At 39.2% G+C, this 17,264-nt stretch overlaps 1 protein-coding gene across 1 annotated transcript in view; it reads right to left on the minus strand.

Annotated features, from left to right (window-relative positions):
• Positions 1-651: 651 nt before the first annotated feature.
• Positions 652-17,264, minus strand: part of SCIN (scinderin) — a 77,322-nt gene continuing 60,709 nt past the window's right edge. Inside the window, exons 11-16 of the mRNA XM_032402028.1 lie at positions 14,479-14,649; positions 8,361-8,538; positions 7,962-8,083; positions 4,764-4,841; positions 2,762-2,822; positions 652-1,514 (exon numbers count right to left, since the gene is read on the minus strand). Coding sequence (XP_032257919.1) covers positions 1,387-1,514; positions 2,762-2,822; positions 4,764-4,841; positions 7,962-8,083; positions 8,361-8,538; positions 14,479-14,649 — 738 coding nt within the window. The 3' untranslated portion in view covers positions 652-1,386. The remainder of the gene's footprint in view (positions 1,515-2,761; positions 2,823-4,763; positions 4,842-7,961; positions 8,084-8,360; positions 8,539-14,478; positions 14,650-17,264) is intronic.

A 17,264-nucleotide genomic window follows, 5' to 3' on the forward strand; every position in this document is an offset into this window, starting at 1 on the left:
ACCTATGTAAGCAAACCAAAATCTAAGCTATAAATGCCTCCAGGTTACAAAGTCAAAACCTGAGGACAACCAAGCACAGTCAAGTGGGCTTTCAGCCTAGCCAATCAAGAATTCCCTACTTGGGGCGCCTGGGTGGCTCAGTCGGTTAAACGTCTGCCATCGGCTCAGGTCATGATCCTGGGGTCCTGGGATCCAGTCCCCGCATCGGGCTCCCTGCTCAGTGGGGGGCCTGCTTCTCTCTCTCTGCTGCTCCCCCTGCTTGTGCTCGCTCGCTCTTTCTCTCTCGACAAATAAATAAGTAAAATCTTACAAAAAGAAAAAAAGAATTTCCTTACTTTGCTTTACTTTTTCTTTAGAAAAGTCTTTCCCTGCGCTCCTGCTGGTAGTTTGGCACTGCCAAATCCAAATTGATTTTTGCTCAAATAAACTCTTGAAATGTGTGATACGCCTCAGTTTATCCTTTAACAGGGCCCAGATGTCATAGGTACTGATCTTCAAAATCTTTCATAATTATGTAACCTTGGAAAAGTTGTTTAAGTTTGACTACTTAATGAGGATGAATTAAGAAATATTAAATTCATATTTATTTATGCATAAAAGTATTTAACCTTAAAACTGTGTAATTAACTCACATGTCATATTTAAATAAAATGTCACAACAAAAAACCTTTCCAAAAGAGATGCATTTTAATGATGAAAGACAGCATTAGTGAATTTTTTCATACATAACCTTTGTGGTATTAAACATGTCAAATACATACATACATACATACAACCGGATAAGACTGTAATTATTTTGTCATGAAAAAGCTGTGATTTCAAAGGCTTTTTAAAAGGCAAAAATGGTAAAATTACTCAGAAAAAGATACTTAGGAGTGAATGGTATCAGAGTCACATTGGCTGAAGAAGGAAAATAACAACAAACTTTTAAACCATCTTAACATAAACCTCACTGCAAATATACAATTCTTTTGAACACAGCACATGGAAAGGAGAATAACCTCAAAGGCATTATGGCTTACTTCTCTGGCATATTAAAGAACAAGTTTGGCTAAAGTTTCCTGAATTATAAAATTCCCTGATGAACTCCCCTAGATTATGTGCAGCTTCTCACTTTTAAAAGGTCATATAAAAAGATATAAGTCAGTTTCCAGCAGAGTTAACATTGGTCCATAACAAAAATTTCCTTTAGGTTATTTTAAAATACTAACATAAGGAAATTCTAGTTTAAAAAGAATTTCAAACCAATAGTAGGCATTAAAAAATAGTCATAGGGCCGGTTAATTTTCTAAAACCAAACAAACCAAAAAACCTTTCTTCCCCTCAAAACAGCAATGGGACAGTGGCTCCAAAATATTTGTTTGTTTTTTTCCTACAAAAACCAGTTTACCACCTTCTGGAATCCCAGCCCAGGAACCAGCCTGTGAATGTGGCCGGCTCATGGCCCTGCTTTACGATGACAATTGGCGTCCTCTTGTCTCTTCCAGAAGGATCTGTCTCAAGATACATTTTGGCTATAAAGAATTGAAAGACAAACACATTCAGTTAGTTGTTTTTTTAAAAAATTTTTATTTAAATTCAATTTAATTAACATATATTGTATTATTAGTTTCGGAGGTAGAATTCGGTGATTCCTCAGTTGCATACAACACCCGGTGCCATTACTTCAAGTTCCCTCTTAATGCCCGTCACCCAGTTACCCCATCCCCCACCCACCAACCCTCCAGCAACCCTCAGTTTGTTGCCTATAGTTAAGAGTCTCTTATGGTTTGTCTCCCTCTCTGTTGTCCTCTTGTTTTATTTTTCCTTCCCTTCCCCTATGTTCATCTGTTTTGTTTCTTAAATTCCACATATGAGTGAAATTATATGGTATTTGTTTTTCTCTGACTGACTTATTTCACTGAGCATAATACCCTCTAGTTCCATCCATGTCATTGCAAATGGCAAGATTTCATTCTTTTTGATGGCTGAGTAATATTCCATTGTATATGTGTGTGTGTATACACACACACACACATCTTCTTTATCCATTCATCTGGGCTCTTTCCATAGTTTGGCTATTGTGGACATTGCTGCTATAAACATTGGGGTGCATGTGCCCCTTCAAATCACTATGTTTGTATCCTTTGGATAAATACCTAGTAGTGCAATTCCTGGGTCGTAGGGTCAGTTAGTTTTGATTAAACTAAAATAACTAAGAAATGAAACGTCTCCCAATAAAAATAATGAATCAAATTTTCATTGCCCTGAAGTAGCCAAATACCGTTCCATATGAACAATTCCTTATTGATTTCTCTCATCTGCCACGGATTGCACATGAGAGTCTAATGGTTGCCTAAAAAAATTTCAAACTTTATAGAATTATCCTTATGGCATAATTATTCCTGTACTTTTCAAAAATAAAAAAAATTGTGCAGAAAGAACAGCATTACTCAAAAAACTTTAAAAAATCTAGGTTATCATAGTTATAGAGGTTTTACTATTTCTATAATACAATATTGTTTAAGTGAATTTAAAGTTTTCAGAATAAACTGATGTAATCATGTTCTAAATTAGGTAATAAAACATTTTTCTTATTCTTATTCTGAAATTCTTCAGTTCAAAAAAATTCCATTACACTTAAGTTCTGAAAGCAAAAGCTTATTAGATTCTGCTCAGTTTTAATATGTGGTTTTGAAGAATGTGGTGAAAAGAGCAGTCAGGAGCTTTGTAATAAGCACTCAGGATAAATGCCATTCATTGTCCATGGGATCTCGCTTACCAGACTTCAGAGATTCTGTTCTCTCAACTTCATTGGCATCTTTGCCGACCCAAATAAAAATCTGAAAAGTGAAACAATAATATGTACGGTTTGGGGAGTAAAGGCTCAGTGCAAGCCCTGTACCAGGTGCTTCTCACACATCGCTCATTTCACCTTCACAGCGAGCCCCCAAGTTAGGGATGTGGAGAAGGAGGTGCAGAGAAGGCCCATCACTTTCCCAATGTTTGCACTTATTAAGAGATACTCTAGATTGATACCCAGCCAGTTTGACTCCAGAATCCACATTCTGATATTTCAGGTTTATATAGTATTTTCTAGTTTATACACTTTCTCAAAACAACATATTGGTTATTTTCTGCAGCCACCCATTTAGGGTATGTAAGGCAGTCATTATCCCCATATTATTATCCTGGGGGGACCTCAGCCTCCCTTGCAAAGCCTCTGCCGTAAGCCTGTAGTGTACACCTAAAACTGTATCTTCTAACGCTTTGGTAAAAGTGCTACAATGTTTAGTATTTAAATATTGAGTTTTTTTTTAAACTGATGTAATTACATATTCTGTATGTATCCTTCTTGTCAAATGTATAGGCTGTGAACTTCAATGCTGAAACATTCTCTTGAATTACCTTATATTTATTTACTTTACAAGATTTTATTTATTTATTTATTTGAGACAGAGGGGGGTGGGGGGAAGCACACACATGCGAGAGCCAGAGCAAGGGCACACACGAGCTGGGGGAGGGCCAGAAGCAGGCTCCCCGCTGAGCAGCAAGCCCAATGGGGGGCTCGATCCCAGGACCCTGGGATCATGACCTGAACCGAAGGCAGACGCTTACCTAACAACTGAGCCACCCAGGTGCCCCGAATTACCTTATATTTAAATCACTTTAAAATAACTTGTTGGCAGAGAAATTTTGGCCAAATTAGTTTTGATTGTATTCTAATTCATACTGAAAGTACTGAAATATTTGCTTGCAGGGCATAGAACAAACAACGACAGCTTGGTCATGTAAATGAAAAAAATGATTTAAAAAATAAAACGTAGTAAGGGAAATATTCTCAAGTATCCATGACTGCAGAACTGACTACAAATGGACATAATTGTTTTGAATAAGGAAATGCCATTCTTACTTTGTAATTCTTAATATACAAAGGTGTTTTATTGACATGACATTTTAAATTTCATATCTATAAATATGTGATCCATTCACCTGGGGAGAATCTGTGACTAGATTCCAAATTCAAATATGGCAATTCTATACCAAGAAGCTAAGGGGTAATATAACCAAATGACTTTAGCAATTAAGAACAGACCTAGAAGTAACAATTACTAGGGTTGACTCTAAGAGTGGGCCTAATTCAGATACGGGTTTCATAATTGTTCTATACATTTTAGTTCCTAATATATTTATTTTTCCCTTCCACTATTATCAGTTTACACAAAGGGTAAAAAACAACAACAACAACAACAACAAAAAACCCAACTATCAGATATGGCATGCCAAATCCCCATTCATTTTCTCCCAAATAAAGATATACATAACAGCAACATATTTTCTGTGTAGATTCAAAACTATCCTATGTCTGTTTCTTCCTCAGGGGAAAGGCCCCCTATGATGACTTCTCATCAGATTTCAAGAAAAATTCTGAATCTTTGACGTCCCCATGGCCCTGTTCCCCCATGACATTGTATCCACTAATGCATTTACTAGTTAAATGAATGGATGAATGCATGAAGAAATTAGGAGTGAATCAATTTTAAAAATAAATGAAAAATAGAAGTTTTTCACCTAAAACTATACAGCCACAGACGGTAGCCATGGAATTTTTTCCATTTTAAGAAATCAATTTGCTACATGTATCAGTTTTATTTTTTGCCAAACTGTGTTGAGTCTTTTTAAAATACAGCCTAAATCCATAGGTCCATTTATTATTAGACTTGCCATTTTTCAAAGCAGGTTTTGCCAGCTCCCAAGTACAAGCACACCAAATACAGTTTTACCTGTTCCCAAGCATCTAGTAACATGACATCATCTTCCGCTAAATCATCCTGGGTGAACTCTCCCGGAACCTCTTCAATCTGAAATGTATGAAAAAGCCTTAGGATCAAAGAGTAAAGCAATAATTTTTCTAATATATAGGATACCAATGCATTGTATTATTTTAAAGCACCACAAAAATAAAGTTTGTTAGTCATCCTTTTTTGTTCTTTCTGGGTAATAAAGATTTAGATAATTGTTGGGTGCCTGGGTGGCTCAGTCAGTTAAGCAGCTGCCTTCGGCTCAGGTCATGATCCCAGAGTCCCAGGATCGAGCCACACGTCAGGCTCCCTGCTCAGTGGGGAGTCTGCTCCTCACCCTGCTCTCGTCCTCTCTCTCTCTCTTTCTCTCTCAAATAAATAAAATCTTTAAAAAAAAAAGATTTAGAAAATTGTTTATTTGTTTCATCGTCTATCACAAGCTGATGGAATCTTATCTGGGAAGCACAGTGCTGACTACGAACATGGCCCCTGAATGCCTCAGGGAGGCTACAGGCAGTCGGACCCCAGTTCCACTTCCGGTCCCTTGTGACAAGCTGCTTCACAGATTTCCATTGCCTTCCTCATCCCTAAAGACATTTGAGTTTATGGTCTAAGTATTCAATTGTTTTTTATTGTGTAGGTCAAGATTATTTTAATAAAATCAATAGGTCTGGTCATTTTTTAAATCAACAATTTTTGACAAGATGATATAATATTTCATATGCAAAGTTTTCTTCTTATTATTATCTTAAATGTGTTAAATCATGTTCTCTGTAGTTAACTTTAAAGTTTGCTAGGGAGGTTTAGTTTAACACACCCACTACCAGTGGGCAGGTATTAATCCAAAGTTCCAAATTTTTAAAAGATTCTGGATAACGAACCCCCTGACCCTTAGGAAGGTGTGGTAGATAGGGTTGTGGTTCTTAATTCTTCACTCCTTCCCTCTGCTGTGTGACTTTGTTATAGTACAGTCGAGTAAGTGGAGGTGGCTTTGGCCTTGGCCACGTCATATTAGCAAATGTGACTCATCAGGGGCCCTCTTGCATTCCTGGGCTCAGTCGTGGGAAAAACAGGCATGAATCCAGCCTGCAGCCCAAAGGAGAACCACCCAGCTGGGCTGGACCTAGGTTAACTTGGTCCCAGGCAACCTGCAGCCTTCTGAGCATAACACATATTTATTATAACCTGATGAAATTTTGAGACTGTTATACAAAAACAGACAAAAACTACTTACAGAAGGCAAAAACTTAGTTTATATTATCTTTTTTACAGAATATTTACCAATCACATAACGATTTAAAAAAGCAAAAATTTTAAATATCACTCCATGTCAGGCACTGTTCTAAATCCTTTATATGAACAACTAATTTAATATTCACACAACTCTATGAAGTGGGTACTAGGATTATCCCCATTTTACAGATGAGACTACTACAGCACAGAGAGGGTAAGTAACCAGCCTAAGATCACACAGCTAGTAAGTAACATCACCAAGTAAGCCATATTGCACAGGCAGACTGGTTCCAAAACCTGTGCTATTAACCCATAGGCTCTGCTGTCTTGTGTGAATCTATATGTCTAAAGCCTGCTTTTTGATTATGATAACTAGATCAAATACTTTTCAGTGACATTTCTTTCCTTAAATTGTGAAGGGAATAGTCAGAGTTCCAAATACCAAACAAGAAAATCAGTTGGTGTAGAGGAAAAGTCCACCCCATCCCTCCCACCCCCCACCACTCCAGCAACCCTCAGTTTATTTCCTGAGATTAAGAATTCCTCATATCAGTGAGATCCAAAGACTAACAGATTTTTTTAAACCTGACGGAGAACAAAGCCTAGGTATTATTTTTGTAAAATACATCTTCATTGGAGACAAGCAGGTTATTTACAACAATATTAGCAAATAATACTAATAAATTATAGAAGCATTAGTTGAAAAAGAAGTTGGTTGGATGCCATATCAAATTAACAGTCAAAAGAGTAAAATAACAGATTTTTTCTGACAAGTTTCTAAAATACAAGGATTTCCTAGAAAATAGGTGAGCAACTGTGGTGCCCAACAACGAATATTTATCACAATTCGAATCTTTAATTTGAACCTTCAATTTTCAGGTCAAATCACTTATCATCTTCAAGTGTGGTTTGAATATGAGCAGTTTCTTCCTCAAAGCATTTTATTTCTAGCAAACAATGTAGCTGGGAAAAGACTTAGACGATTTTCATGTGTGTGTTGAAAAATAAAGCTTGTATTCACCAGGACATGGTGACCAAATCTTTAGATCAAATTTTACATAGGAAAGAAGTTTGTCCTTTAAACAAAAAATTTACTCAAAAACCTACATGTCAAACAGAGAAAAGAGAATTTTTATGCTTAAACTGAGATGAGGGGCTGCACTCCAGGATATTTTGGAGCCCAGTATAAAATCAGTCTGGGGGCGCCTGGGTGGCTCAGTCGTTAAGCGTCTGCCTTCGGCTCAGGTCATGATCCCAGGGTCCTGGGATCGAGCCCCGCATCGGGCTCCCTGCTCTGCGGGAAGCCTGCTTCTCCCTCTCCCACTCCCCCTGCTGGTGTTCCCTCTCTCGCTGTGTCTCTCTCTGTCAGATAAATAAATAAAATCTTTAAAAAAAAAAAAAAATCAGTCTGAAATTTAAAACCTGTGAATGACTATAAAATAAAACCTTCTTGCTGATTTCATTCAATTTGCAGGTGCATATGTAGCTTTTTACGATTCTGCCCAATGATCATAATATTTTCATAATATCTCTAGTCAGTCAACATGGTGAAACTTTTTATTCCCTGGGAAATTGAAGTGTAAAACTGACACAGTTTGATCAGAACCCACCATGGTTTCCCACAGAAAGTGTCAAATTATTAAATTAGGAAATCCAACCATATGCATATTCATATAGCAACAACCTCATGCTGACACAGGTGCAAAGTAGTTGATATTTTTAAGAGCGGCTTGATTTATATAGTACTTTACAGCATTCCTATGCTTTCACATCCATTATGTCATTGACTCTTAAAACAAGCCTGCGTTGAGAGCTAAGACTATCATGTCTGGTTTGCAGATAAGCAAGCTAAAACTGAGAGCCAGAGCACCGACATGGCTGAAAAGTGCCAGAACTACCCCTCCCAATGTTGTTTGGTTTCACCCCAGTGTTTTGCAAGACACTCACGATGAATCGTCCAGTTTTGTTAGAGCAGCCGTAAAGCCGAGGCGGATGGTCTTCAGCCTGGGTTTCTAGCAGTGGAGAGGTCTGGTAGTGTTTTTTCCCTCCAAGGGAATTCCAAAACTCCTCTGTGAAAAACACAATGAGTTATCCAGTGCATTTCCAGGAGCACAGGGCTGGTCTTGCCTTACATTAACGAATGATATGATTTCACCTTGATTTCAATGTTAGGAAATTATTTAAATATAGCGGGTACCGTCGCCCAATTTTGCAACTAATGGAAGGATCTGTAATGCCCTATAACTGTTACAAAGGTCCTATTTATGAAAAAATAAATAAATTACATGATTAGCAATTATACCAAATGTAAGTCCTGGCTCGTGTCCTTGACCCCACAGTACACACCTGGTTCCTGGCCCTCCTGAATCTTTGTGGTTTTGCATTTGAGGACACTTGCCACATACTCTGCTCCTTTCTCCTCCTCCTGGCTAGCGCCTTTTCCTATCCAGATGATGCCACTGTTTTGTCGCAGTTTCAAGACAAAAACATCATTGGAATTCAAAGAATGTGCACCGACATCTACCTAGGGTATAAAGGAAAACAACACCGTGATTCAGATTCATTGCTACTCCCTCAGTAAACATGTCTGAGAAGCTGTGACAGGGACAAACCACCCGTCGCCTTCCGTCCTGATCCCAAGGTGGCACTAGGACACCACTCTGGTATTAGAAACCTTAGTAGCTCTTTGCTCTGTATCACTTTAATGCTCAACTGCCCACAGACAGCAGCACAGGGCTCTAGGGATAAAATTAGCCAAACTTAAGTGAGAAGTAACAAATATAATATTCAAAGGAGCCATAAGAACAAGTATGGGCTATAACTGATGTTTGGGAAGCGGGTGTGATAGACACAAACGACACACGTAAAGCAAAGATGTTCAGTTTCTCTCTCCCCCGCTAAAGAGGTTTTCCAAATAATTAGAGGGATACCTACCCAAAGCAGTCTACAGATTTAATGCAATCCTTGTGAAAATACCAATGGCATTTTTCCATAGAGCTAGAACGAACAATCCTAAAATTTGTAGAGAACCACAAAAGACCCTGAATAGTCAAAGCAATCTTGGAAAAATACAAACAAGACTAGAGGCATCACAATTCCAGACTCCCAAGGTATATTACAAAGCCGTAGTGATCACAACAGTATGGTACTGGCACAAAAATAGCACACAGATCAGTGGACAGAATAGAAAACCCAGAAATACAGCCATGCTTATATGGTCAATTAATCTTTGACAAAGAAGGCAGAAATATGCAATGGGAAAAAGACAGTCTCTTTATCTAACACATGGTGTTAGGAAAACTGGACAGCTACATGCAAAAGAATGAAACTGGACTACTTTTGGGCGCCTGGATGGCTCAGTTGGTTAAGCGTCTGCCTTCGGCTCAGGTCATGATCCTGGGGTCCTGGGATCAAGTCCCACATCAGGCTCCTTGCTCCATGGGGAACCTGCTTCTCCTTCTGCCTCTCTCTCTCTCTGTCTCTCATTAATAAATAAAATCTTTAAAAAATATATTAAAAAAAGAAACTGGACCACATTCTTACACAATACACAAAAATTAACTCAAAATGGATGAAGGACCTAAATGTGAGACCTGGAACTACAAAAATCCTAGAAGAGAGCATAGGCAGTCATTTGTCTGACATTGGCCGTAGCAACATCTTTCTAGATACGTCTCCTGAGGCAAGCGAAACAAAAGGAAAAAAATACTATTGGTACTACATCAAAATTAAAAAAAAAACTTTTGCACACCAAAGGAAACAACCAACAAAACTAAAAGACACCCTACTGAATGGGAGAAGATATTTGCAAGTGACATACCTGATAAAGGGTTAGTATCCAAAATATATAAAGAACTTAAGTAACTCAACACCAAAAGAACAAATAATCCAATTAAAAGTGGGCAGAAGACATGAATAGACATTTCTCCAAAGAAGACATCCAGATGGCCAAAAAACACATGAAAATATGCTCAACATCACTACTCATCAGAAAAACCGCAAATCAAAACCACAATGAGGTATCATCTTACACCTGTCAGAATGGCTAAAATCAAAAACACAAAACAAATGTCAGCGAGGATGTGGAGAAAAAGGAACTCTCGTGCCCTGGTGGTAGGCATGCAAACTGGTGCAGCCACCCTGGAAAACAGTATGGAGGTTCTTCAGAAAGCTAAAAATAGAACAATCCTATGATTCAGTAAAGGCACTACTGGGTATTAACCAAAGAATCTGAGAACACAAATTTGAAAGGATATGCACACCTATGTTTATTGAAGCATTATTTACAATAGCCAAATTATGGAAGCAGCCCAAGTGTCCACTGATAAATGAATGGATAAAGAAGAAGGGGTATATATATATTATTCAGCCATAAAAAGCAATGAGATCTTGCCATTTGTAACAACATAGATGGATCTATGGAGTATAATGGTAAGTGAAATAAGTCAGTCAGAGAAAGACAAATACCATATACTTTCACTCATATGTGGAATTTAAGAAACAAAACAAACAAACAAAGGAAAAAAAAAAAAGAGACAACCCAAAAAACAGACCTTAACTATAGAGAACAAACAGGGTTACCAGAGGGGAGGTGGGTGGGGGGATGGGTGAAATAGGTGATGGGGATTAAGAGTACACTTCTCTTGATGAGCACTGAGTAATATATGGAAGTGTTGAATCACTATATTTTACACCTGAAACTAATATAACACTGTATATTAACTATACTGAAATTTAAAAAAAAAACCCACAAAGGGACACCAAAAATCATAAAACAGGGACTGGAGTCCAATTTTGGCAAAGAGATAACAATGCAAATTCACTAAAGGGGTCTCCAGGCTCAGATAAATTATAACTCAAACTGTAAAAGACTGTAGCGGATTAGTAACACAGCACTGACATACCCCCTCCTTTCAACCAAGAAGCTGTGGCCACTGTCTGGGATCGGCCAGGTGAGCACAGTTGTGCTCCCTGTGGCCACAGAGGAATGAGGAGGACCCACCTGGGCCCAGACTCTGACCTGAGGGGGAGGCTGAAGGCGGACCGTCAGGGCAGGACAAGCATGTGCAGTCTCAGCCCTGGGATTGAGCCCGAGGGTCCTATGACGGGCTTCTGCCTTCATGTCTATGATCTTGGGATTCTATGACTAGTCAGACTCTGTGAGAACCTCTGTCTGACCACATGGCTACGTGACTAGGACAGTATGTCCGTGGGACTCAATGTGATGAAGAAGAACCAGTGGGCAAGTCTGAGATGGAGCAGCCGTGAGAGAGGAAGGAAATACAAGGGTGGTGTTCTGGAGGCCAAGCGCAGAGGGTGTTTCAAGAGGGAGGAGATGCTCAACTGCCAAATGATGGTGTTTGGCCAACTGGGTCGAGCTGCCATCAACTATGTGGAGAGCTGAATTTCACCAGGTTTACCAGGACACTGTCTCCAGAGAGAGCACTAGAGGAGGAAGGAATGGTTGTTGGAACTTTTATTTTTTATTTATTTATTTATTTTTAAAGTATAGTTGAAACACAATCTGTTGGAAATGTTAGATGTGTTCTAGGGGTTGCTAACATTCAGGGAAGTGGGCATCGTCCTTTTGCAGTAGGAGCAAGGCCTCTTGGACCAAGATTTAAAGGAATCTACCAGATGTGATGATGGAGACTGATAAGAACCGGGACTGCCAATTTCTCATCCAAATGTCTCCTTATAGGTACAGAGGGAAGGGTGTGGATGACAGACAGACAGGGGACAATAGACCCACACACAGACTAGTGTGGCATCAGGGAAGTAGTTCCAAAATAGAACATTATAAAGCTTTAGCCTCCCAGAAAGCCTTACAAACAATGATTTTGATGAGCACATTTCAGAGAGGCTGGGAATGTGAAGGCCAGTTTGACAGGCTGCAAGCAAACAGAGGAACCATATCACAAACAGCTCGCATGTCTCATGAAGATATGCCTGCTGGGAAGAGATTAGGAATGCAAGGATTCTCGACTCTTCCATCTGAAGTCAGCTGAGAGTGCCTGCGGAGGAGAGCTATTCATGGTTAACTTGATAGATTTAAAAAAAAAATAGTCATAATCGAACACATGAGAATCCATGTACAGAATGTTCTAGATGAAGTCAATACATGTGATGTCATTTAAATGATATGACTGAATGAGATCGCCATGGAGAGGGCCCAGACTGAGCCTTGGGGGTTTGGAGGACGGGCAGAGGAGGAAAAGCAGAAACCCAATTGGCATAAGTGGAGTGAAAACACTCTTTGGAAGCTTGGAAGAAATCTTGGTGAGCGTGGTTGCTCCAGAGTCCTAGTGAAAAAAAGTGTTTCAAGAAGCTAGGGAAGGGCAACTGTGGAAAAAGCCAGTGGAAGGCTAAGGAAAGGGGTCAGAAAAGATACTTCTGACCTCTTGAAAGACGGGCACTAGGTAACAGGCTAGGAGTGGTTGGAATGATGCCCAAGGAGAGTGGCTTTACAGAGAAGAGGCTTAACTATGTAGGGACAGGGAGTGAGTGAGGCCAATGCTTTTGAGGATCTGTGCTTTTAAGGAGGTCGGAGAAAGGACATGGCAGCTGGGACGATCGGGGTTAAGAGATAGTTTTTAATGGAAAACGGGAGTGTTTTGAAGGCATGCTTGTATTCTGAAGTAAATGATCCGGAAGAGAAGAATACACTAATGCTAGAGAAGAGAAAGATTACTGCCCGCCATAATGATGAACTGGACGTGAGGTAAGAACATGGGACAGAGGGAAATTCAGGAAAGTAGGAAGTCAAGAGGGCGGGGGGCGGTTCTGGACGGAAGTTGGGGGTTGTGGTGGTAGGAATTTCGCCTTAGGACGGGAGTCACATTTTATTTGTTTATGTAATATATTACTTTTTACAAACATTACTTTGTAATATTAATTTATGGATAAGAGCATGTTGATATTAATTTTTAAAATAATTTAGTATTTATATGTAAGTAACTATTATAAAATACTTATAAATTGTTAAATATAAATAAATTATATTTATTTCATGAAACAGGCAGGAAGGAGAATATATATGTACAGACAGGGGCACGTTGGTGACACCGGTGGGGGGTAGATAAGGTGACTCTTGTGTGATTACATTTATGTTCTCTGAGAACTCTGACTCAGTGCTCAGTGGAGAGCAGGCATTTTGGAGGTTTGGAGAGAGAAGACGCAAAAGGTGTGATGGATGGAGAGTGTGCATGGATTCAGGTTTGAGACTGGAAATTGCTGGGATGTGCATCCTAGAGCAAAGGGGCCAAACGACAGGAGAGGGTTGTCAGAGATTAGGTGTCGGAAACAGATTTCCCGAGGTGCTAAAATTATAGTAAGGTTTAGTACGGGACCACATGAGTGTGAGATGAAAGGGGTCAAGGACAAGCCAGAGGGATGGAGTTAGTGAGACAATGGCCAAAGCCACCAAAGAATAAGAGGGGAAGGACGGGCAGCTCCATGGATGATGGCACAATGACGCCGAGGGAGGGAGAGACTGATAAAAGTCAAGGAGGCAAGAGTGAGCAAGGAGGGTAGCCCACCCACACCCATACCTGGTAACAGGGTACTGAGGAAAAACAACTTCCCCTCGTGAGGGTCGTATGGGAATCTGTATCCTCAGAGGATAGCCATAGAACAAGAAGGTTAATTGGGAGGCTGGTTTAAAGAAGAGATTGCAAGTGGAGGGTATGCCATGACCCAGCTGGTTCCAAGGGCTCGGCCAAACGGCTTGTGCAAAGGGGAAGGCTTAGCAGGTGGGTCCAGGTGTGGGGATTTATAGAATGCGTTGGGCAGTTTAGGGGTGACGGGAGAGACTTGGATTTCAATAGTGAGAGAGATGTCTAGATTATGAAATGTGATGGATGGTCCTAGAGGCAAAACACTCAGCCATTTAAACACCTGGGCCTGCTGGCTTGTCCATACCTAGAGGTCTTCTTGTCTTCTGACCTGTGACATGGGGTTTGATTTCTTTCTCAGCTGCTGTCAGAGACGGCTTATTTGGCCAGTTGAATTATGGTTCCGGCCCGATACGGTGAAGCTGGCTTTCCACATTTGTTACACTTGTACACACAAGGGCTTTCCCTCTCGAATTTCCCGTGTGACCGCCTGACCATCACCTGCCATCCATCTTCTCCTAGGCCTTTCGAAGATAAAGCTTCGGGCCTTTGACCATTTGATTTGTTACATTACTCTTAAAATTCTTCTTCTTCTTTTTTTTTTTTTTTGGTACAATGCAGTTGAAAAGTGTGAGAGGCCTGGTATCCAGAGTTAACTTTTAACTTGGTTCTCCTGCTTTTGGGTTTTTTTTTTTTTGGTTTTGTTTTGTTTTTTTTTTGTGAACAATGGATTAATTATCGAAATAGAGGGAATTTGCTTGCCAATTTTTTGAAGACTAATATTTGTTGATGGCTCAGGTCCACTGGGAAGTCCATAAACAGGGCACATTTTATTGAATGCACGACATTACCTCCATGATTCTGGTGATAAATGCCAGGTTTCTCCGGACTTGAAAGAGGCGTGTAGGGGGAGCAGGCGCCTGACCTCCTTTCTTTGATGTTCCATTCTTGTAAATAATGAGCGGTTTGTCTTTGAACAAACTCAGCAGGTGAGCAGGCTCTTTGCCTTGGGAGACTCGGATCTGGGGGGGGGGGGCGGGATAAAAGAAATGTAATGAAGGGTGCAATGAAGGAGGGTTGTATTTCCACATGTGTTATTTTCCTTTTTGAAAACAAAACAAAAAATAAATAAGAAATCAAGAGCAGGAGGCATGACGATTAACAGACAATACAGGTTAATGCTAATCAAGCACAGTTTTCTGGCTGACTTAAGAGTCTCAGACTCCAGACACAGCACGCTGAGCCGTTTCTTCTGGGGGGAAACATCACCGTATGGCACCACTTCCTGCTTCCAGAAAGTATAAAGCTGTAAGTGTGTTCACGTACGTCTCCATAAGAGACAAACCAACAAAGTGCGGATGTACGCCATCGTTTGTGAAAATGACTTTTTTCAAGAGCACCAACACTTGATAGCTGTGTAGTGACACACTTGTTTCTGAAATGTTTTGGATCTTGTTCAGAAGGTAAAGAGATGTGCATTTAAATGCTTCCAAAAATAAGAGGACACCAAAGCGTACTCATTATTTCTACATCTCTGTAACTATGAAATGAAAAAATTATGACAATCTGGCCTCCAAGCATCAAAATCTGGCAAAAATAAATAGAATATATTTTCTACTTTTTATTCATAGAAATGGTAATAGATTTGCTTAATATAAGCATTTAAAAGTATGTAATTTAAGGACTTTTCAGGATAAGGAAATTGAAGAAAGTAAATGGTTAATTATTTAATTTCACCTATTAGTTTAATACCAGATATTGGGTTAGAAATGAGTTTCTTATTTCTTACATAAATTATTGATGCAATTTTTTACATAAAGAGTTCAACTTTTGTGTCAGCTCTCTACTTTTTTTTTCAATTATTTTGCCCTATGCTAAAATTGAACTGTCTTATGCACCCTGGTGTATCTTTTTCTAAAAGCCAAATAAATGGGAATGCAGATGCACATACCATAGCAGGGAGGCCTAGGGAGCACTGAAAATAATTAACTTCACAGATATCTTTCTTTTTCATTTTATTTAAAAAAAATTTTTGAGGAAGTTCTATGCACAACATGAGGCTTGAACTCACAAACTCAAGATCAAGAGTCGCATGCTTAATGTCCACAATAGCCAAACTGTGGAAAGAGCCAAGATGTCCATCGACAGATGAATGGATAAAGAAGATGTGGTATATATATACAATGGAATATTAGGCAGCCATCAAAAGGAATGAAATCTTGCCATTTGCAATGACGTGGATGGAACTGGAGGATATCATGCTGAGTGAAATAAGTCCATCAGAGAAAGACATGTATCATATGACCTCACTGATATGAGGAATTCTTAATCTCAGAAAACAAACTGAGGGTTGCTGGAGTGGTGGGGGGTGGGAGGGATGGGGTGGCTGGGTGATAGACATTGGGGTGGGTATGTGCTATGGTGAGCGCTGTGAATTGTGTAAGACTGTTGAATCACAGACCTGTACCTCTGAAACAAATAATACATTATATGTTAAAAAAAAAAAAAAAAAGAAGAAGAAGATAGCAGGAGGGGAAGAATGAAGGGGGGGAAATCGGAGGGGGAGACGAACCATGAGAGACTATGGACTCTGAGAAACAAACTGAGGGTTCTAGAGGGGAGGGGGATGGGGGGATGGGTTAGCCTGGTGATGGGTATTAAAGAGGGCACGTTCTGCATGGAGCAATGGGTGTTATATGCAAACAATGAATAATGGAACACTACATCAAAAACTAATGATGTAATGTATGGTGATTAACATAATTTAAAAAAAAAAGTGGGGGGAAAAAAAAAGAGTCGCATGCTTTACTGACTGAGCCTGCCAGGCATCCCCCACAGGTATCTTCCAATTAGCAGTGGAATAAGCAAGTAGCAACTTACAGAAATGTCTTTTAAATCACAATCCCAAAGCTGTTGGGGTGAGGTTAGCTAGGATTACCTAAAACTGTTGCTGGCTTGGAATTTCCCATAACATTGGGAAAACCTCAATCGCCAACATAAAAAAAAAAAAAAAAAAGAGGGCCAATGATTAAGACTCATTTTCCACTGTTAAATTAAAATAAAAGAGATAAAGCGTAAGTTGAACATTTTTCACTACTGTTAACATACTCTACCAGGGACTGGAGTTGTTTATACATTATTGTAAACTACTGCCACCTAGTGATTAAACTAAACATACCATTTCATTGTGAATTTAGGATGTGATAGGCTAACAATGGAAATTCATTCATGGGTATATCAAATATTTTATTACAAAATACAGAACTTATAAGTCACAATGCATGTCTTCAAAGTTTTTGCATAATTTGGTAAGGAACACTTTAAAGATCAATTAAATGACACTCATGTCAGTTCTTATCTAGAAAGATTTCATTCAAGAAGTGAATATAATAGTTCAGGGGAAAGTAGAGTTCAGTGCATTTAAAGAATTCAGTCACCTTGCTAATTTGTAAAAAAATAAAAAAGTTAATATGAACCTTTAAATTTAGATCTAACTTGCTTTATATATCGACTAAGAAGTACCAAGACAGGAAAGAAACCAGCTAGAAGACCAAAGTTGGCGTCCACATCTTAGATTTCATGTACTAAAGTATCTGACTTACCTCTCTGTTTAATTATTATCTTTTAAGAAGTAATT

This window comes from Phoca vitulina, unplaced genomic scaffold (assembly GCF_004348235.1).
Source record: "Phoca vitulina isolate PV1807 unplaced genomic scaffold, GSC_HSeal_1.0 scaffold4, whole genome shotgun sequence".
Lineage (NCBI taxonomy): Eukaryota > Metazoa > Chordata > Mammalia > Carnivora > Phocidae > Phoca > Phoca vitulina.